Below are 24,216 nucleotides of genomic sequence, written 5' to 3'. Positions count from 1 at the left end.
CGCATTTTCGAAATATCGCCATAAAGGTGGACCAAGGGTGACTATAGAATTTGTTTGTACAATATGGGTATCAAAAGAAAGGTGTTAATGAGTATTTTAAAAGGGAGTAATCCTTAGTTCCATAGATGGACGCCGTTTCGAGATATCGCCATAAAGGTGGGCCAGGGGACTCTAGAATTCGTTTGTGCAATATGGGTATCAAACGAAAGGAGTTAATGAGTATTTTAAAAGGGAGTGGGCCTTAGTTCTATAGGTGGACGCCTTTTCGAGATATCGCCATAAAGGTGGACCAGGGGTGACTCTAGAATGAGTTTGTACGATATGGGTATGAAATTAAAGGTATTAATGAGAGTTTTAAAAGGGAGTGGTGGTTTTTGTATATGTGAAGGCGTTTTCCAGATATCGACCAAAATGTGGACCAGGGTGATCCAGAACATCATCTGTTGGATACCGCTAATTTATTTATATATTTAATACCTGCCAATATTTTAAGGGTTTTTTATTTCGCTTCAATAAAACAATCCAATTAGCTTACCATGTTTCATCCCTTTTTTCGTATTTGGTATAGAATTATGGCATTTTTTTCATTTTTCGTAATTTTCGATATCGAAAAAGTGGGCGTGGTCATAGTCGGATTTCGTTAATTTTTCATACCAAGATAAAGTGAGTTCAAGTAAGCACGTGAACTAAGTTCATTAAAGATATGTCGATTTTTGCTCAAGTTATAGTGTTAACGGAAAAGAGTTAACGTCATAAAATCTATGCCCCTACCAAATTTCAAAAGGATTGGTTAATTTTTGTTCGACTTATGGCGTTAAAAGTATCCTAGACAAATTAAATGAAAAAGGGCGGAGCCACGCCCATTTTGAAATTTTCTTTTATTTTTGTATTTTGTTGCACTGTATCATTACTGGAGTTGAATGTTGACATAATTTACTTATATACTGTAAAGATATAAAATTTTTTGTTAAAATTTTACTTTAAAAAATTTTTTTTTTTAAGTGGGCGTGGTCCTTCTCCGATTTTGCTAATTTTTATTAAGCGTGCATATAGTAATAGCAGTAACGTTCCTGCCAAATTTCATCATGATATCTTCAACGACTGCCAAATTACAGCTTGCAAAATTTTTAAATTACCTTCTTTTAAAAGTGGGCGGTGCCACGCCCATTGTCCAAAGTTTTACTAATTTTCTATTCTGCGTCATAAGTTCAACTGATCTACCAAGTTTCGTCGCTTTATCTGTCTTTTGTAATGAATTATCGCAATTTTTCGGTTTTTCGAAATTTTCGATATCCAAAAAGTGGGCGTGGTTATAGTCGGATATCGTTCATTTTAAATAGCGATCTGAGATGAGTGCTCAGGAACCTACATACCAAATTTCATCAAGATACCTCAAAATTTACTCAAGTTATCGTGTTAACGGACGGACGGACGGACGGACATGGCTCAATCGAATTTTTTTTCGATACTGATTATTTTGATATATGGAAGTCTATATCTATCTCGATTGCTTTATATATGTACAACCAACAGTTATCCAATCAAACTTAATATACTCTGTGAGCTCTGCTCAACTGAGTATAATTAAAAGTGTTTTATTTAATCCGGCCTTGAGCTCAAAAATATAAAATAACAGTTTATACTGACGGCCAAAAAAGAAAATAAATCAAAAAAAAAAACTTTAAAAATTTTTTTTAATTTTTTCCGAAAAGTAAATTTAAAAACAAATTAAAAAAAAAAAAAAGATCCCAAACGGTCAATTTTTGAAAAAGTTATAGCATTTTGAAAACAAAAACAGTGTTTTTTTTTAAATTCATTACTTTTTTTGAGTTGGATGAAAAAATTTGAAAAATTTCTGAAAAACGTCTTTCGTAAGCTAGAAAAAAAAGAAAAACTTTCAGCCAATTCTAAAGGAGTTCAAAATTGGTCGAAATGGGATGGAATACCCCATATGTATAATTTGAGTTTCATTTATGTGTTTGTACATGTATTGTAAGTATATAAAGATTAATTGCAAGTATTCGAAATTGACATATAATACTAATGTATATATTGAGAGGATTCGAACGTACATTTTATTCTTTGAATAGAGAATTCGAACAAGAATACTCAAATTTGAACAGAGTTGTATTTCATTTTTACATTTTGGGATTAATAGTATTGCGACAACATCTGGTAAGCAATATATTGTACATGTGTTTAACTAATTTGTGGTATGATATTGTGTTCATTACGAAATTAATACCACAGTTTTAGATTCTAGTAAGCCAATTGAAAGTGACTGAAGGGGAATTCAATCTTATAAGTAATCCAAAGTTTCGCAGATCTGTTGTCTGGAAGTATTTTAGTCAAGTGCAGGGCCATTCTGCGAAATGCAAATCGTACGGAAAAAATGCAAAACAGATGGAAATACAACCAATTTGTTAAATCACTTGAAGCGGTCACATCCAACGTTGATGGAAATGTCTTCATCAACAGCTCTTATAGAATCCTTTTTTGAACATAATAAAAACAACATAAGTAAGTCTCAGTCTGTAGATGGGCGAAAAAACAACTGGATTTTGCTTTGATTAGAATGATTGCCACAGATATGCAACCCTTTAGGATTGTCGAAAATAACGGATTCAGATCTTTTACACAATGCTTGGATCCGCGGTACGTTTTGCCTTAACGAGTAACATTAAGAAACACACTTTTAACAAATATATAAAATCAATACTTTTTATGACATAGACAGCAACAAACACGAAAACAGAAGTGGCAATTTTTATGAAATTTCGTCAATTAAATTCCTTATTCCTTTTTATTTTCAATAAACTAATATGTATAATAAATAATTCCTTTTTATATAACGCTGAACATAATAGATTCTAATGCCGTAAACGAAGCGAGAACATTATAAAAAAAAAATAAATAAATGTAAGGCGCGATAACCTCCGAAGAGATCTAAGGCCGAGCTTCTCTTCAAATTTGCGTCGTGCTCCTATTGATTTTCCCTACAAATCGGCCGGACGGGACCTACCTGTTTTATGCCGACTCCGAGCGGCATCTGCAAGGCAGATGAGTTTTCACTGAGAGCTTTTCATGGCAGAAATACACCCGGAGCGCTTGCCAAACACTGCCGAGGGGCGACCCCGCTTAGAAAAATTTTCTTCTAATTGAAAAACCTTATTTCTAAAATTTTGAAGTTGCTTTGCCCGGGGTGTGAACCCAGGGCATACGGTGTGGTAGGCGGAGCACGCTACCATCACACCACGGTGGCCGCGAGAACATTATACATATTGTAATAATAAGTATTAACGAAGAAGGTGTATTGGTTAATGTTCCCAAGGTTGGTTTCCCTACATTTTGAAATAAGAAATTCAAATAGCGCAAAAAGTATGACATTTCAGTAAAGACTATAATAATTATCTCACTCCGATGAAAAGATCAAGTGAAGACCCATCTGGCATTCCTTGATGCTTCCAATTTATTTTGTCGGCAGGTTACAGAATGAGAAAGAAACTGTCCAGCTTTATTTGGCGGGAAAACTCGTGTAAAATGGTTAAGCAAAATGTAAATAAACTTCGTTTGGTTCGACTTAATCGATTAAATCGATTTTTTTCTAGAACCGAATCGAAAAAATCGATTCTTAAAAAAATCGAATCGAATCCAGCTCTAATTTGATGTACATACGCCCAATTGAAGTTCGTTTAGTAAGTACATACATATGTACTTATATGTCCGATTTTTGTTTTATATTCAAAGAAAATGAAAACATTTTATATCAGATGTGCGTACACATATATAAATATAATTATAATATAACAATATGGTGACAATTTTGAAGAAAAAGTTGAAATAAAGTTTTTGAAACCGACGCCAATGTGGTTTAACCAATGAGAATAAATACAATAAGAGCTGTCAATCGTTATTTTGTGGCGAGTTTCTCGCTGGATTTTGAAAGAATTGATGCCGAATGTTTTCTGAGAGGGACATTTTTAACTGTCTCGCATTTATACATGCCGTGTAGGCCCCTTGTGCAACTGTGATGTTTGGAAAGAGAATTAAATAAATTAATTAAATACAGTCAAAAAATAAACACAAATTCCCCACGAAAATGTATAGAAGATATTTATAAACATCTCGCCCAAAAAAAAAGTAGCGACTACCTCTCAGTATACATCGAGTAAATGCCAAAAAAAATAACGAGTGACGGCTCTTATTGTATTTATCCTCTTTGGTTTAACCAAAATACAATAAGAGCCGTCACTCGTTATTTTGTGGCGAGTATCTCGCTGGAAATTGAAAAAAATTGATGCCGAATGTTTTCTGATAGGGACATTTTTAATTGTCTCGCATTTATCCATGCCGTGTATGCCCCTTGTGCAACTGTGATTTTTAGAAAGAGAATTAAATAAATTTATTAAATACAGTCGAAAAGTGAGTCTTGCCGTCAAAGGAAAGGAGCGTGTACTGACTGTAGATAATGGGGGGTAAAGCCATTACCTGGAGCAAGGTTGCGTACGGTCACTGGCGATTATAACCAAGTCCAGGCAGAAGTGATCTGTGAAATCTTAATTGGGAATGTCGCGGTTCTACACAAATTCGTTGTGGTGGAGATCGTTGATGAAGTCATATTGGGAGTGGATTTCTTAGTTGACCATGACATCAGCATCGATATGCGGAGAAAGATTATGCGCTATGAGAACCAGGATGTGCCACTTAACTTCAGTTTGGATAAAGGGTTCAGCAGTAATCGAGTACTGGTGGAGAATTGTCGACCAAGACCACGAAAGTCAAACGTAAAGGTTGATGGAACGAATTGGCCAAACAAACCAAAATCAAAGATACCTGAGAGAGAAACACTGGCAATGACAAACCCAAATTTACGCACTAAAACGAAGGAAAGAATTTCGCAGAAAGAATACAAGGCATGTTTCAAGCCAGGGCACACTACTGTTGTGAAGCGTCGGAACGATACTGATTATGCAAAGCCAATCCGTCAAGCGCAAGCTCTACGAAGTAGTTCATTGGCCAAACAACAGAATGCGAGGGAACGAACCAGGGTAATGAGTAGTACGATGAAACACAGGTACGACGAGAACAAAAATTTGGAAGGTTTCTTGGAAGGAGACTTGGTAATGTTATACAACCCTCACCGGCGGAAAAGTTTTCCATCCAAATTTCGGTGCAGTTGGGAAGGCCCGTACAAAGTTGTGAAAAAGATCAGTGATACCATCTATCGCATACAAACCATTGGGAAACCACGAAATAGAAGGGTGGTTAATTTGGAGATGCTGGTAGCGTTTAGATCAGGAAATTTGTCTGATCGGGACGATCAGAATTAGATGGAGGACAGTGTGACGAATACTAGCAACACTAAGGGGTACTATCATCTCTAAGCCGATACTGAGTAGTGACTTGTATGCACATAACCAAATTAATCATTATGTCTACACATATGTCCATAAAAGCAGCGGTGAACAACGCACAAACACATGCATATATCTGAGATACTCCCAAAAGTATGCATTCATTTGTGCAAGTATCACTCACATATACACGCGTATGGGCTATGAAAGAAGATATAAAATCGTGCATCTGCAGTTATAGCTGAGAAATTTATAGCTGATAACTAACTAGTAAATTCTGGAAAAAGAAGCGCCTAGAAATATGTCGGCGAGGAACCGGACAGTATAAAAGCGGGAACAGTTGAGGCACTAGAATTCAGTTTGATTTAAGCACGCTATCTGTCGAGCAATAGAAGTGTTATTTTGAAAGTAGTCTAATAAAGACCATTTTGCATTATCGAATATTGGAGTTAATTATTCAACAGTTTAGTGATTCGAACGTTAGGTGAAGGTTGCAAATAAGCGGAATTGCAGTAAATTCGTTACAATACGTAAAAATGTGAATACATAAATACGCATGCTTGCTACTTATATATTTGCTACATAAATATTCACACACACATTAGTACATGCCCATAGCGAAAATAATGGACCCGGCACCGTTTGTTAAACCAAAGAGGATAAATACAATAAGAGCCGTCACTCGTTATTTTTTTGGCATTTACTCGATGTATACTGAGAGGTAGTCGCTACTTTGTTTTGGGCGAGATGTTTATAAATGTCTTCTATACATTTTCGTGGAGTATTTGTGTTTATTTTTCGACTGTATTTAATTAATTTATTTAATTCTCTTTCTAAAAATCACAGTTGCACAAGGGGCCTACACGGCATGTATAAATGCGAGACAGTTAAAAATGTCACTATCAGAAAACATTCGGCATCAATATTTTCAATTTCCAGCGAGATACTCGCCACAAAATAACGAGTGACGGCTCTTATTGTATTTATCCTCTTTGGTTAAACCAAAAAGGATAAATACAATAAGAGCCGTCAATCGTTATTTTTTTTGGCATTTACTCGATGTATACTGAGAGGTGGTAGCTACTTTTTTTTTAGGCGAGATGTTTATAAATATCTTCTATACATTTTCGTGGGGTATTTGTGTTTATTTTTCGACTGTATTTAATTAATTTATTTAATTCTCTTTACAAAAATCACAGTTGCACAAGGGGCCTACACGGCATGTATAAATGCGAGACAGTTAAAAATGTCCCTCTCAGAAAATATTCGGCATCAATTCTTTCAAAATCCAGCGAGAAACTCGCCACAAAATAACGAGTGACGGCTCTTATTGTATTTATTCTCTTTGGTTAAACCAAATCGGCGTCGGTTTCAAAAACTTTATTTCAACTTTTTCTTCAAAATTGTCACCATATTGTTATATTATAATTATATTTATATATGTGTACGCACATATGATATAAAATGTTTTCATTTTCTTTGAATATAAAACAAAAATCGGACATATAAGTGATATGTATGTACTTACTAAACGAACTTCAATTGGGCGTATGTACATCAAATTAGAGCTGGATTCGATTCGATTTTTTTAAGAATCGATTTAATCGATTAAGTCGAACCAAACGAAGTTTATTTACATTTTGCTTAACCATTTTACACGAGTTTTCCCGACAAATAAAGCTGGACAGTTTCTCTCTCATTCTGTAACCTGAAAATAAATTGGAAGCATCAAGGAATGCCACATGGGTCTTCACTTGATCCTTTCATCGGAGTGAGATAATTATTATAGTCTTTACTGAAATGTCATACTTTTTGCGCTATTTGAATTTCTTATTTCAAAATGTAGGGAAACCAACCTTGGGAACATTAACCAATACACATTCTTCGTTAATACTTATTATTATAATATGTATAATGTTCTGGCGGCCACCGTGGTGTGATGGTAGCGTGCTCCGCCTATCACACCGTATGCCCTGGGTTCAACCCCCGGGCAAAGCAACATCAAAATTTTAGAAATAAGATTTTTCAATTAGAAGAAAATTTTTCTAAGCGGGGTCGCCCCTCGGCAGTGTCTGGCAAGCGCTCCGATTGTATTTCTGCCATGAAAAGCTCTCAGTGAAAACTCATCTGCTTTGCAGATGCCGTTCGGAGTCGGCATAAAACATGTAGGTCCCGTCCGGCCAATTTGTAGGGAAAAATCAAGAGGAGCACGACGCAAATTGGAAGAGAAGCTCGGCCTTAGATCTCTCCGGAGGTTATCGCGCCTTACATTTATTTTTTTTTTTTTGTATAATGTTCTCGCGGCCACCGTGGTGTGATGGTAGCGTGCTCCGCCTACCACACCGTATGCCCTGGGTTCACCTCCCGGGCAAAGCAACATCAAAATTTTAGAAATAAGGTTTTTCAATTAGAAGAAAATTTGTCTAAGCAGGGTCGCCCATCGGCAGTGTTTGGCAAGCGCTCCAGGTGTATTTCTGCCATGAAAAGCTCTCAGTGAAAACTCATCTGCCTTGCAGATGCCGCTCGGAGTAGGCATAAAACATGTAGGTCCCGTCCGGCCGATTTGTAGGGAAAATCAATAGGAGCACGACGCAAATTTGAAGAGAAGCTCGGCCTTAGATCTCTTCAGAGGTTATCGCGCCTTACATTTTTTTTTGTTTTTTATATCATGTTCTCGCTTCGTTTACGGCATTAGAATCGATCTACATATGTTCAGCGTTATATAAAAAGGAAGTATTTATTACATATGACATATTCTCAGTATACGTTTGCAGTTTTTAACCAATGAGGTATACGGAACTTTCAATAGACAACATACGACAATTTTTGTAATGGGTTGCGTAGTTTCAGTTAAACACTTAATGGAAGTATTTTCTTAGCTTATTGAAAATAAAAAGGAATAAGGAATTTAATTGACGAAATTTCATAAAAATTGCCACTTCTGTTTTCGTGTTTGTTGCTGTCTATGTCATAAAAAGTATTGATTTTATATATTTGTTAAAAGTGTGTTTCTTAATGTTACTCGTTAAGGCAAAACGTACCGCGGATCCAAGCATTGTGTAAAAGATCTGAATCCGTTATTTTCGACACTCCTAAAGGGTTGCATATCTGTGGCGATCATTCTAATCAAAGCAAAATCCAGTTGTTTTTTTCGCCCATCTACAGACTGGGACTTACTTATGTTGTTGTTATTATGTTCAAAAAAGGATTCTATAAGAGCTGTTGATGAAGACATTTCCATCAACGTTGGATGTGACCGCTTCAAGTGATTTAACAAATTGGTTGTATTTCCATCTGTTTTGCATTTTTTTCCTCGCGAGGTTACTACTTTTATTTAGGCTTTTTTGTCGAAAGAGGCGTCACTCGATACTTTTGTTGTTGCCAAAGCAAATTACTCGATGTTTTCTCAAGGTAGTCGTTGGTTTTTTTTGTCAGATGTATTTATAAAAACGCCTTCTATACATTTTCGTGGGGTATTTGTGTTTATTTTATTGATTGTATTAAATTAATTAATTAATTCTCTTTCCAAAAATCGTAATTATGCAAAGTCACTTTACCGCATAAATATATAGGATTCAGTTAAAAAAAACTAAACAAAACTTCTTTGAGAATCACATTCAACATGACAGGGTTGCTTTGGCAACAACAAAGTATCGAGTGACGCCTCTTAACAAATATATACTCTTTGGGAGAGCTAGATTTCGATTCGATTCATTATCGATCTTTTTTTTAGAAATGTAGAATCGATTTTTTTTTTAAATCGTTCCATTCTTTAGGCATGTAAGTTTCCATCATTATCTACTTTACTGATGCTTGAGGAAATACATATTCTGTAATTTTTGTTTTTATAAATTTAGCTTTATTGTGTTGGTGTCTTCGAGAGAAAGGAGATAGGTAAAGAAATTTCTTCGCACTTTTGGTGTAGACAAAAATGCCCACAAAGAAAACGAACCAAATAAAAAGTTATTGATCAATTTATTCAATTTGATTTCCGTGTGCGTGTTAAGGAAATTTGGTGTTCTCTTCTATGAAACTTTTCCGCGAAAGGACATTCCGTTTCACAGAATGTTCCTTTCAGTTGATACATATGGGATATTCCATCCCATTTCGACCAATTTTGAACCCGACCCCTTTAGAATTGGCTGAAAGTTTTTCTTCTTTTTCTAGCTAACGAAAGACGTTTTTCAGAAGTTTTTCAAATTTTTTCATCCAATCCTAAAAAAGTAATGAATTAAAAAAAAAACACCGTTTTTGTTTTCAAAATGCTATAACTTTTTCAAAAATTGACCGTTTGGGATCTTTTTTTTTTAATATGTTTTTAAATTTACTTTTCGGAAAAAATACAAAAAAAAATTTAAAGTTTTTTTGTTTTTCAACTAAATAAAAAAAAATATTCTCGGCCCACTCCGGGATTAGTGGGGATGATTGCAGAATTGATTGAAGTTTTTATGAGAAAAAAAGGGCGAAATTCGAAAAATCTCGAAAAACTGAAAAATTACAAAAAAAAACTGTTATTTTCTTTGTTTCCCAGTATCCCAGTTGATTTGGCCATTGATATCATAGATTCTAAGTGGAACCAGATAAAAGAGTACACATCCATGACGAAAGAGCTTTTCTTAAGTGTTGTTAACTTTTGTATCAAAGAAAATCGTTATTTTAAATACAGAGACAAAATATACGAGCAACGATCAGGGATGCCAATGGGATCACCAGCGTCACCGGTAATAGCGGATATCGTTATGGAAGAACTATTAACCAGATTTGAGACTGAATCGGTTAACAAACCACGATTACTTACAAAGTACGTGGATGATATATTCGCTATAGTAAAAACAGAAGATACAAACAAATTGCTTAACATACTGAATGGATATCACAGATCCATCAAATTTACAATTGAGATAGAAAAAGACGGGGAAATACCATTTTTAGATACATTGGTAATCAAAAGAAATAATTTCTTAACTATAGATTGGTATCAAAAACCAACAGCCTCGGGGAGGCTTACAAACTGTCACTCACAACATGAAAAGAGAACAATTTTGAACACGGCCAACAACTTCGTCAGACGAGTTCTATCCATCAGCGACAGAATTTATCACGATAAAAACATAAAAACTATCAAAAAGATTCTAGAAAACAACAATTTTCCCATAAAGTTAACATCGAAAATAATTCGTGATTATTATTCCCGACCCAGTGATGTAGGTAATAAAGAGACTAAAACTCGCAAATAGTATATACTAGACGCATTGGCCGTTCCGATTTAGCTGCTCGATTTGCAAATTTATCAAAATATTATGCATATCTTTTCTAGCTGATAGCTGAAGATCAACATCGAGTTTAGATATCTCATCAGCAATGTAGGTGGCAAAACTGTTTGCTTTTTCATTTTTCGATGCAGCACAATAAGCGTTAGTTGAATTTTGGGATGCTGTGATTAAAGCAGAAGCGTAGTCATTTGTATCATTTTATTTTTTAGTACGTTGTTTTTTTAAAACATGGCCCAACTTATTTGATTTTTTTTCTACAAATTGAACACTATCTTCATTGGTACCTAATGGTGGTGAAAGGACTACATCGGAAACTATTTTAAAACTATTTGCATCGGTAGCGGCGATGGCTTCTAATGGCTGACTAGCAGAGTTGAACTGCTCCGCGTCGATATCTTCATCTAAGAATTCAATGTAGTCGTCGAGATCATCTTTGTTTTCTTGTCTGAGAACCTAAAAAATATTTAAAATTTTTTATATGCAAGACGCGATATGATAGTTAAAGTTATAAATCATCATCTGCTCTGTTGTTGTTGTAGCAGAGCTTCGCCCCACCCAATAGGTGCGACCAATCAAAAATTGTCATCAATGTCCTCTAACGGGAGTCCAAAGAAACTTGCTGTTTCAACAGAGGTGGACCATAATATGAGGGGTTTTAAAGGCGTTGGTTTCTCATTGTAATTGAAAAGAAGGTTGGTGTGATGTGTCGCCTTACTGTGTGGATGATGTTGCAGTAATATAAGATATCCCATGACAGTTCTGAGAGCGGCGTTTCGACAGACCTGCAGTTTCCTCCGGTGTATTTTTCTTCTAAGCTCGGGAACCATACCGGAGACGCGAAGCAAACAAGAAGCGGGTTAGAGGGCTAAGAATATAGGCGCGGCAGGTATGCTTGTTGTAAGAGGCGGCTAAACACCCAAATGGCAACATTATATGATTCCCGAGCCGAGCTCATCACGATAAGGGCCAGGACCCTCATATATGGAATCTCAACCGAGGTAAGGAAGGCATTGAAAAGGCCAAGCCACCAAGTCAATTGTCCCAGATGGTATAGCCATGCCGACACGTTGGCGATGAAGGAGTAAACCACACGTTTTCAATTTGTCACTGAAGTCCTACGTCATTCCAATAGGTAAGGATAATTCCGCTACCAAAGCGTGTAAAACCAGCTAGCGAAGGTGGGTTCGACCGATATCACTCCGGAAACAGGAGCGAATATTTCGTTAGCCAACCATCAGCATCGCCGTGGGTTCACGCCCGGGCAAAAGAACATCAAAATGTAAGAAACAAGTTCTTCCAGATCGAAGAAAGTTTTTCTAAGAGGGGTCGTCCCGGTAGTGATTTAGGCGCAGACTACGGGACACCCTTGGGTGTGAACAGTAAGGAGCCACAAAAGATTTATAAAAATTACAAGGACGTCGGGTTTGGGGGCCCATCCCAGAACAACCAGTCCGATGCAACCATCCCTTGCACGTCACACACTGGCAAGAGTGTGACCGTCCTAAAAAGATTATAATCCCGCTGCAAGGATCTGCTGGGAGGATGACAATTTGTGGGAGAGAAGCAACAAATTAAATGGGGTTACACTGAAATGACAGCCCCTGGTCGGAAAAAATCCCGAGCCGCTCCGGTGCAAAGAACCGGCTGCCTTGGGAAGCTCTGCTCTGTAATATGGCTCTGATCGATTTGAAGATACGGGCGATTGTAGATTTACCAGAAGACATTGCTATTATTTTGTATGCTCCATTGTGCTTTTTGAATGCCTTCATGATGATATCAAAAAGCCCAACAGCGGCTACTTACTCCCATGTACGAGAGTTAGTCGTCTCTTGTGACAGGCTCTACCCCAGGGAGGAAACTCATATGGATCTGATCTACAGTGGGTTCTACTCTACTCTACTCAAACTTCTATACAACAATAGAGAAAAGAAAAATTCATTACCTCCAAACTTCTTTTATTGAAATTATTTACCGACGGTGTATGCTGGCTCACGACGACCAGGAACTTCAAAGAGCCATAAAATTTCCAGGGACTCCTCTCATCAACGCTTGCCCTACTTCGTCTTGCGTTCTCTATCCGCTGCTTCTCTGTACTAAAGTACGATTTTAAGTTGCACCACTTATGCGTAACTTCATCTAAATATCGGGGAAGTAAATACATTATACAGTGGACTAAACCATATCTTATTAGATATTAATCTTATGGATTCCTCGATACCGTTAAAAAACATGTTATATGCCAAAAGGACACAAGGCATACCTAGGAAATAAGTCAACTTGGAATGTCACAAGAGTATGAGTGTGGACAATAAAATGTCAGATAATCTGGGCAACGCAATCTTCTCGAAGGTATATATACCTCTCTAAGCCATTATTTTATTTAAAATATCCAGGCTCAACGCTAAATTGTTGGCTCGCAATAGCCAAATTAAACGGGTCCACAAACCCTTAAGCCAAAGGAAATTATGTGGGATGTTTGCTGGGACGAGGTGTTGTGAACGAGATGATGTTATTTTTTCAAACAAAAACAAGTAAGGAAGGCTAAGTTCGGGTATAACCGAACATTACATAGTCAGTTGAGAGCTGTGGAGACAAAGTAAGGGAAAATCACCATGTTGTAAAAAGAACCTAGTTGTATGACATGTGTATCAAATGAAAGGAATTAAAGAGTATTTTATGAGGGAGAGGGCCATAGTTCTATAGGTGGACGCCGTTTAGGGATATGGCCATAAAGGTGGATCAGGGTTGTCTCTAGCATTTGTTTGTACGATATGGGTATCAAATGAAAGGGGTTAATGAGTATTTTAAAAGAGAGAGATCCTTAGTTCCATAGGTGGACGCCGTTTTGAGATATCGCCATAAAGGTGGACCAGGGGTGACCCTAGAATTTGCATGTACGATATGGGTATCAAATGAAAGGGGTTAATAAGTATTTTAAAAGGGAATGGGCCTTAGTGCTATAGGTGGACGCCTTTTCGGGATATCGCCATAAACGTGGACCAGGGTTGACTCTAGAATGCGTTTGTACATTATGGGTATCAAATGAAAGGTGTTAAAGAGTATTTTAAATGGGCGTGGGCCTTAGTTCTATAGGTGGACGCCTTTTCGAGATATTGCCATAAAGGTGGACCAGGGGTGACTCTAAAATTTGTTTGTACGATATGGGTATCAAATTAAAGGTGTTAATGAATATTTTAAAAGGGCGTGGGCCTTAGTTCTATAGGTAGACGCCTTTTCGAGATATCGCCATAAAGGTGGGCCAGGGGTGACTCTAGAATTTTTTTGTACGATATGGGTATCAAATGAAAGGTGTTAATGAATATTTTAAAAAGGAGTTGGCCTTAGTTCTATATGTGGACGCCTTTTCGAGATATCGCCATAAAGGTGGACCAAGGGTGACTCTAGAATTTGTTTGTACGATATGGGTATCAAATGAAAGGTGTTAATGAGTATTTTAAAAGGGCGTGGGTCTTAGTTCTATAGGTGGACGCCTTTTCGAGATATCGCCATAAAGGTGGACCAGGGATGACTCTAGAATTGGTTTGTACGATATGGGTATAAAATGAAAGGTGTTAAAGAGTATTTTAAAAGGGCGTGGGCCTTAGTTCTATAGGTGGACGCCTTTTCGAGATATCGCCATAAAGGTGGACCAGGGGTGACTCTAAAAGGTGTTTGTACGATATGGGTATCAAATGAAAGGTGTTAATGAATATTTTAAAAGGGCGTGGGCCTTAGTTCTATAGGTGGACGCCTTTTCGAGATATCGCCATAAACGTGGACCAGGGGTGACTCTAGAATGTGTTTGTACGATATCGGTATTAAATTAAAGGTATTAATGAGGGTTTTAAAAGGGAGTGGCCCTTAGTTTTATACGTGAAGGCGTTTTCGAGATATCGACCAAAATGTGGACCAGGGTGATCCAGAACATGATCTGTCGGGTACCGCTAATTTATTTATACATGTAATTCCACGAAGAGTATTCCTTCCAAGATTCCAAGGGCTTTTGATTTCATCCTGCAAAACTTTTTCATTTTCTTCTACTTAATATGGTAGGTGTCACACCCATTTTACCAAGTTTTTTTCTAAAGTTATATTTTGCGTCAACAGACCAATACAATTACCATGTTTCATCCCTTTTTTCGTATTTGGTATATAATTATGGCATTTTTTTCATTTTTCGTAATTTTCGATATCGAAAAAGTGGGCGTGGTCACAGTCGGATTTCGGCCATTTTTTACACCAATACCAAGTGGGTTCAGATAAGTACGTGAACTGAGTTTAGTAAAGATATATCGATTTTTGCTCAAGTTATCGTGTTAACGGCCGAGCGGAAGGACAGACGGTCGACTGTGTATAAAAACTGGGCGTGGCTTCAACCGATTTCGCCCGTTTTCACAGAAAACAGTTATCGTCCTAGAGTCTAAGCCTCTACCAAATTTCACAAGGATTGGTAAATTTTTGCTCGACTTATGGCATTAAAAGTATCCTAGACAAATTAAACGAAAAAGGGCGGAGCCACGCCCATTTTGAAATTTTCTTTTATTTTTGCATTTTGTTGCACCATATCATTACTGGAGTTGAATGTTGACATAATTTACTTATATACTGTAAAGATATTAACTTTTCTTTTAAAATTTGAATTAAAAAAATTTTTTTTTTAAAAAGAGGGCGTGGTCGTTCTCCGATTTTGCTAATTTTTATTAAGCAGCCATATAGTAATAAGAGTAACGTTCCTGCCAAATTTCATCATTCAACGACTGCCAAATTACAGCTTGCAAAACTTCTAAATTACCTTCTTTTAAAAGTGGGCGGTGCCACGCCCATTATCCAAAATTTTACTAGTTTTCTATTCTGCGTCATAAGTTAAACTCACCTACTAAGTTTCATCGCTTAATCCGTATTTGGTAATGAATTATCGCACTTTTTCGATTTTTCGAAATTTTCGATATCGAAAAAGTGGGCGTGGTTATTGTCCGATATCGTTCATTTTAAATAGCGATCTGAGATGAGTGCCCAGGAACCTACATACCAAATTTCATCAAGATACCTCAAAATTTACTCAAGTTATCGTGTTAACGGACAGACGGACGGACGGACGGACGGACATTAGTCAATCGAATTTTTTTTCGATACCGATGATTTTGATATATGGAAGTCTATATCTATCTCGATTCCTTTATACTTGTACAACCAACCGTTATCCAATCAAAGTTAATATACTCTGTCAGCTCTGCTCAACTGAGTATAAATACAAGAAAATAAAGTAGTGTCATATATGCTTTAGACTATCTGTAAAATATGTAAACAAAAATCCATGACAATATTACCCCTTATGCTTGGCTGCACTCCGTGAGTCTTCGCCCCCTTTTACGGCTTCAGTTTGGGCGGATGACATCGCATTCTTAGTAAATGGCGTTTGTAAAGAAGTCGATGTGATAGTAAAATAGCCACCTGGCTTTGGTTTTAAATGCCTATTATTCATTTGCATATGTACAGTTTTCATAAACTCAATTTGATGCGCCAACTTTTGGATTTGCTCCTGAAAGATAAAAAAAAAACATTTATACAGGTATGTAGGTGCATATTTCTTACCACTAGTGTTCGCCCAGTGGTTGAAATTTTATTACATTCGTAAATTTAATGGCCCGTAATCATAGTCGCTGACTAAAATACTGCTTAGTTAAAATCTTACCTAAATTAAAAATGGGATTTAAAATTTTGATCTGTCGTAAGCATATTAAACACAGTTTTCAGCTAAAACAAGCATGGACGGCTATCCGCATGAAAAAAGGCATTGATTGGCGCTATGAAGAAATTTTTTAAAAGTTTTAAAATTTCACGCTGTTCCTTACAACCGTGGTTACTGGTCTCCACGTATAACAAAACAACTTAAAAACTCTTAAAATACCACAAAAATGTTGTCAAAGGAGTACCTGAGAACGCGTTTTTTTAACATCATCCAATGGCTCGGTTGTAGGGAAAATATCATATTCGAATGTCTAGTCACGGTTTTTTCTCTGCACCCACTTGGGCTTACTAAAAGCTGATAAGGGCTTATATTTTTTAACTGGTGTTGCATTTGTCTCAATGCGCTGCCTTTCGGAGGCATTTTCTGTGGTAGGAGGTGTTGTATCTGACCAAATTTCGATACCAATGACGGCGCCTTCTTCGATATAGTCATTTTATTCATACTAAATTTGAACACGTGCTTATAGTTATACCGACTAAAACATTTCTACGCAATTGAACAAACGGTAAATACATTTCAAATTGCAACCGAATTCAAAGAGGAAAAAATGCTGAATTGTGCTCAGCGTTCCTGTAATCGAACACCTAAATTCACATACATACAGGGACCGGTATATTAAATTTGCAAACACGAAAACTATCAAAACGAAAACTTCAGCTCATTCGCAGCAAAACCTTATACCAGGTTTTTATATTTTCTAATTCTCTTTAATTAAAATAATTCTTTTTAAAACATGCTAAAATTAGTGAGTTTTTATTATACTCTGTGAAAACATTGGGTGATGGTCAGAAAAAAAAATTGTTCGTAATAATGTAGAAAAAACTCCAAACCACAATAAAACGTCATAATTATCACTTTTAAAGAAAACCCCTGGAAAAATTGCAAAACACAGTAAAAATTACTGTTCGATTATTCGAACAATGGGCCGATATGGGTTAACGATTTCGCATATGTGGAGCCAAGTAACCATCGCACATTTTAAAATTGTGTAATTTTCATCACAAACATATAAATACGCATTCTAGGTATAATAAATAAGTTCCTAACGTATATTTGATAGTCGTGGAAGCCTTTTTTCACTTATTCATTTGCATATGTACAGTTTTCATAAACTCAATTTGATGCGCCAACTTTTGGATTTGCTCCTGAAAGATAAAAAAAAACATTTATACAGGTATGTAGGTGCATATTTCTTACCACTAGTGTTCGCCCAGTGGCTGAAATTTTATTACATTCGTAAATTTAATGGCCCGTAATCATAGTCGCTGACTAAAATACTGCTTAGTTAAAATCTTGCCTAAATTAAAAATGGGATTTAAAATTTTGATCTGTCGTAAGCATATTAAACACAGTTTTCAGCTAAAACAAGCATGGACGGCTATCCGCATGAAAAAAGGCATTAATTGGCGCTATGAAGAAATTTTTTAAAAGTTTTAAAATTTCACCCTGTTCCTTACAACCGTGGTTACTGGTCTCCACGTATAACAAAACAACTTAAAAACTCTTAAAATACCACAAAAATGTTGTCAAAGGAGTAGCTGAAAACGCGTTTTGATCATAATTCGGTGGCGGATAATTATCCTTAAATTCTATTTAAAAGTTATTAGCAAACGTTTTGTAAAAATTCGCTGTTTTTTATCAGCCGTCAATTTAAAATTGAGTGCACAATCTATTATTTGAACATGGGCATACTTATTTAAAAAAAATTTACTTAATTTCGTTCTTAAAAAATTATTTAAATCTCGCAACATAAACGAATAGGTAGTTAAAGCGGATTTGGGCTACTTAACGCAAAGGAAGCAACAAGGCGATTCACTCATACAATTCATGTTGGAAAGTTTATATAGTTTGTAAGAATGTTGTAAAGAAAAGTTGTTTGCATTAAAACAGCTGTGACGGCCAAAATGATGCAAACCTTAAATGTTAGGTGGCCCTAATCGTTAAAGCCGTTTGATTTAATAGACCCGAAACTGAATAGGGATATGTCTAACCTCGATACTATATAAGTATGCAGGACATTCAATGATAATCAAGGTTAAATCAAATTTAGGTTTGTCTTCGCAAAGTCAGCATAAATAAAGGGATTATAGTGTTGTTTTCCATAGGAAAGGAGTGACCTAGAATGTTGAGCCAATGTACATGGACCTGCAAAATGTAAGTCCCTTTTACATTAGAAAATCATTGACTCAAGTCGATCATGACATAGACTAAGAGGGCGATAAAAGAGGGAAGTAATACAACAGCGCCCGTACCAAGCAGTTCTTAAAATTTTTGTTGCTAATTCTTGTTGTATTCCGTGTTTTATTTCACGCTTTCTTTTAAGAGCAATTGGAAAATGTAAAGGGGAATTGAAGACACAAAAGGAAATGCCAACAGAATTGAATTCAAGAATTCTGTCATGTAATTCATTAATTAGAAGTCGGAAATAAGAAATTGTCCTTTTATTGATAGATATTCACAAAAAAACTAATAATTCCCTCAAACGGCTGCGAAACTGGTGAAAATTGTATCAGCGCAAAATGCCTTTTTAGTTAATTCTTTTCTATGTACAACAATATCACCAAAATTACATCAACCACATGAAAGTCTTAAACTTTTTTTTACAAAAATATCTTGACAGATTAAAAGTCTTACTTTGCCGCCTTCGGATTATTGCTTCCGAAATTAAAACACGTCATTTGACACCTCTCCCGAAATTTTTGAACATGTATTAAAAATCGACGCCTGTGGTAAATAATTCCTTCCATTGAATATTTATTTCTAAATTTAATGCCAAAATCAGTATAGGATGCTACTTTTTCCTCATCTATAATAATAGAATATGAATGCGGAATAGTCTTAATTAACCCATATGAACCCAAGCAAATTTTTTTTCGCGTATTTGAATGAAACTAGATTAGGGTAAAAATGAGTCGCTGAATCCATATTTGTGGTGAAATTTTTTTTAGAAATTTTAGTTTTCGAGATATGAGGTGTTCGATTAATCGAACACTGGGCACAAGTAGGTGTTTTTTTTTAATTTTTTATCTGGTTATTGCTTCAGCTGAGTAAAAAAAAAACTAAATTATTTCAAGTAACGATTTATTAAGTAACTTTTAAAAGGACATAGAAAGTTAATATATTGCTCAAGTTTACTTTTTTAAATGGTATGACTCAAACAATGGTACACCCCCAATGTTACATCTCTTGCATATGAAAGAACTAGGCTTGTGGCACAATTTGCATCTCCATTTTTTATTATTTTCGATTTTCACAATGAGGTGCTGTCCGGCAAGTTTCGGGATATTTTTAGGATGACTATCCTTTGAAGATCCTGGTAAATAATCAAGGTCACTCTCATCGTCTTCTGCGGCGTTTCCGACGTCTTCATCATCAGCGGTCATTATAAGAGAATAAGCATTTTGCACACGGAAGTCTTTCTGATGCAGGATGCTTTTCTTATAAACACGACGAGAAAAACAGTCAAGTTTCCATGCGTTTACAATAGCAGAATTTAATAGAGAAATCCATAAAGGCCAATACCATTATTTGGATCGAATCGCAATGTAATAGTTCTGGGCGGCATTGTCGTGAAGATCCACTCCCTCCATACCCATATTATAATTTTTAAGTAGCTGAGGCTGGTTGCAGTTTGCATATCCTCCAGGTTGATTTCCCCACAAGCGCTTACTTTTTGCTTCTTCCACTTTTTTACAGGCACCATTGGGGAGTGCCACGAAATCCCAAAAAAAAAAAATACCCAAACACAAAATCCCCAAAGAAAAAAAAAATACCCAAACACATAATCCCCAAATTCAAAATCCCCCAAATCAAAATCCCAGTGCTATGATAAACATCATCACCGTGTAAAAAATAGCAATATCTCTTTCCTCTTTCATTCATATTTATGTATGTAACTATAACGATATATTCACGTTTTGGCAATACATATTTTTACTTATCCATATATAGGACTGCTAGTCGCTCTAATTCGAACAAGCTAACAGAAGCGTGTACTACGCAGAAGGACATCACCGTGGCGGTAGCCACGGTTATACCACATACCCGGACTTGGCATGGCGTAGCCCAGGGTTATTTTTTATAAGCGCGGCCAAAGGCCGCCTATGCAGAAAGTTGGAATGGATTATTAGCCTTTTTTAGTCGCGGCAATTTTAAACCTAATTTGAATTTATTTCACATATAAAATGGGGATTTTGATTTTGGAGATTTTGATTTTGGGGATTTTGACTTGGCGATTTTGTTTTGGGGATAACGTGGTAGACCCGCACCATTGGCATGATTTGCTCGAAGTTTGTGGCAATCGTAACCCCGCTATTGTCCTGCCAACAACAAACCAAAATCTTATTGCTGTTATCAAATTGGTAGTCATGATTGCCCCTCTCCAACTGCCTTCCAGTTTTAAGTTGTGCACCTCCAATACGATTTGCTTGTACGGTGCCAGTTGTGCAGAGTCTTTTCTCAGTTAATAGGCACATTAAGTAGTAGGACGTAAAAAAATTGTCAAAATATACCATATGACGACTTGGATACTCAACATTTTCCAGCAACCGTAAAAGCACATCTGCTCCCAATCAAGCTGCTTGTCGTATTTATCGGCTGCTCCAGCATATGTTATACAATTATAAAGGTAGCCAGAAGCCGAACACAGACACCACCATTTGTAGCCGAAACGAATGGGTTTCCCACGTATGAACATTTTGCAAGAATGAAGCCCAAAGTATGGAACCATTTGTTCATCGATTGAAATCGTCTCCTCCCAACTACAAAATTGCATAAATTATGCGTTCATAACTTCATACAATGGTCTTACCTAAGTAAACAGAATACAGTTTATAAGCAAATCATACAAAATGAAAAAAAAAAAACTTGATTAAAGTACCTTGGCAATTTTATATGTCGAATCAAGATTGTAGTTGTTCCCGAAATGGATGAACCTCTTGATATCTTGAGAACGATTCCTGGACATGCATACTTTCACGATAGGTACTCTTAATGTTGGGTTTGTTGATCAATAGTCCCGAGTTGTCGGCAAAGTATGATATACTGATAAAATTGAAATACCAAGAAATCGCTTCAAAGCAACTTGATCAATGCGAAAGTGTTCGTTTTTCTGCTGAGCATATCTATTTGTTTCCTCGATAATCATATCAAGGACTTCGTTATCAAAAAAGAGTGAAAACAGTTCCAATGTGGTTTTGTTTTGGAAGCTTTCTGCCAAGTTTTTTTTAACATCATCCAATGGCTCGGTTGTAGGGGAAATATCATATTCGAATGTCTAGTCACGGTTTTTTCTCTGCACCCACTTGGGCTTACTAAAAGCTGATAAGGGCTTATATTTTTTAACTGGTGTTGCATTTGTCTCAATGCGCTGCCTTTCGGAGGCATTTTCTGTGGCAGGAGGTGTTGTATCTGACCAAATTTCGATACCAATGACGGCGCCTTCTTCGATATAGTCATTTTATTCATACTAAATTTGAACACGTGCTTATAGTTATTCCGACTAAAACATTTCTACGCAATTGAACAAACGGTAAATACATTTCAAATTGCAACCGAATTCAAAGAGGAAAAAATGCTGAATTGTGCCCAGCGTTCCTGTAATCTTTAGGTGTTCGATTACATACATACAGGGACCGGTATATTAAATTTGCAAACACGAAAACTATCAAAACGAAAACTTCAGCTCATTCGCAGCAAAACCTTATACCAGGTTTTTATATTTTCTAATTCTCTTTAATTAAAATAATTCTTTTTAAAACATGCTAAAATTAGTGAGTTTTTATTATACTCTGTGAAAAGATTGGGTGATGGTCAGAAAAAATAATTGTTCGTAATAATGTAGAAAAAACTCCAAACCACAATAAAACGTCATAATTATCACTTTTAAAGAAAACCCCTGGAAAAATTGCAAAACACAGTAAAAATTACTGTTCGATTATTCGAACAATGGGCCGATATGGGTTAACGATTTCGCATATGTGGAGCCAAGTAACCATCGCACATTTTAAAATTGTGTAATTTTCATCACAAACATATAAATACGCATTCTAGGTATAATAAATAAGTTCCTAACGTATATTTGATAGTCGTGGAAGCCTTTTTTCACTTCCATTTAAGTTCATCGCGTTTAAATAGCAAATTGTTCAATTTCTTGCAACTTTTGACAGCAGACCACCAACTTAAAACCTATTTAAAAAAATTTAAACCACGCTCATGACATTTTAAATTTAAAATACTTTTTATACTCAGTTGAGCAGAGCTCACAGAGTATAATAACTTCGATTGCATAATGGTTGGTTGTACAGGTATAAAGCAATCGAGATAGATATAGACTTCCATATATCAAAATCATCAGTATCGAAAAAAAATTTGATTGAGCCATGTTCGTCCGTCCGTCCGTTAACACGATAACTTGAGTAAATTTTGAGGTATCTTGATGAAATTTGGTACGTAGGTTCCTGGGCACTCATCTCATATCGCTATTTAAAATGAACGAAATCGGACTATAACCACGCCCACCTTTTGGATATCGAAAATTTCGAAAAACACAAAAAGTGCGATAATTCATTAACAAAGACGGAGAAAGCGATGGAACTTGGTAGGTGAGTTGAACTTATGACACAGATTAGAAAATTAGTAAAATTTTGAACAATGGGCGTGGCACCGCCCGCTTTTAAAAGAAGGTAATTTAAAAGTTTTGCAAGCTGTAATTTGGCAGTCGTTGAAGATATCATGATGAAATTTGGCAGAAATGTTACTCCTATTATTGTATGCATTCCTAATAAAAATTAAAAAAATCGGACCACGCCCACTTTAAAAAAAAAATTTTTTTAAAGTCATATTTAACAAAAAATTTAATATCTTTACAGTATATAAGTAAATTAAGTCAACATTCAACTCCAGTAATGATATGCTGCAACAAAATACAAAAATAAATGAAAATTTCAAAATGGGCGTGGCTCCGCCCTTTTTCATTTAATTTGTCTAGGATACTTTTAATGCCATAAGTCTAACAAAAATTTACCAATCCTTGTGAAATTTGGTAGGGGCTTAGATTCTAGAACGATAACTGTTTTCCGTGAAAAAGGGCGGAATCGGTTGAAGCCACGCCCAGTTTTTATACACAGTCGACCGTCTGTCCTTCCGCTCGGCCGTTAACACGATACCTTGAGCAAAAATCGATATATCTTTACTAAACTCAGTTCACGTACTTATCTGAGCTCCACATTTTGGTCGATATCTCGAAACGCCTTCTCATATACAACTACCACCACTCCCTTTTAAAACCCTCATTAATACCTTTAATTTGATACCCATATCGTACAAACAAATTCTAGAGTCACCTCTGGTCCACCTTTATAGCGATATCTCGAAAATGCGTCCACCTATAGAACTAAGGCCCACTCCCTTTTAAAATACTCATTAACACCTTTCCTTTGATATCTCGAAACGGCGTCCACCTGTAGAACTAAGCCCACGCCTTTTAAGTTTCCCATTAGCATCTTTCATTTGAAACCCATATCGTACAAACAAATTCTAGAGTCAGCCCTGGTCCGTAGGTAATGTTCGGTTACACCCGAACTTAGCCTTCCTTACTTGTTTAAAGATAAAATAGTGTTTAAGTGAACAGACACATACTTGAAATGATATTTAATTTAGAACTATGTTTAAACCAATAAAACTCTATTTTATTTCGACTATGACTACGGGCCATGGAGTTTGAGACGTATTCACAATAGCTTCACCTATTAAATTATTGTAGTTTTATTATGATGGAAAAACTGTACGGAATTAAACAAACTGGCTGATATTATAGCTTTTTCGACCCTGCCAAAGACCT

The 24,216-nt window shown here is 36.1% G+C and overlaps 1 protein-coding gene across 4 annotated transcripts in view; it reads right to left on the bottom strand.

Annotated features, from left to right (window-relative positions):
- The window catches only part of LOC137240343 (probable G-protein coupled receptor CG31760), a 1,391,529-nt gene that overhangs the window by 34,294 nt on the left and 1,333,019 nt on the right, over nucleotides 1-24,216 (bottom strand). For all 4 annotated transcript variants that reach the window (XM_067766452.1, XM_067766451.1, XM_067766453.1 and 1 more), the window contains one exon: nucleotides 15,955-16,166. In XM_067766452.1, coding sequence (XP_067622553.1) covers nucleotides 15,955-16,166 — 212 coding nt within the window. The remainder of the gene's footprint in view (nucleotides 1-15,954; nucleotides 16,167-24,216) is intronic.

Source organism: Eurosta solidaginis, chromosome 2 (genome assembly GCF_040869045.1).
Source record: "Eurosta solidaginis isolate ZX-2024a chromosome 2, ASM4086904v1, whole genome shotgun sequence".
NCBI lineage: Eukaryota > Metazoa > Arthropoda > Insecta > Diptera > Tephritidae > Eurosta > Eurosta solidaginis.
Note: the sequence above shows the minus strand (reverse complement) of the source record. Positions and strands in the feature narration are given on the sequence as shown.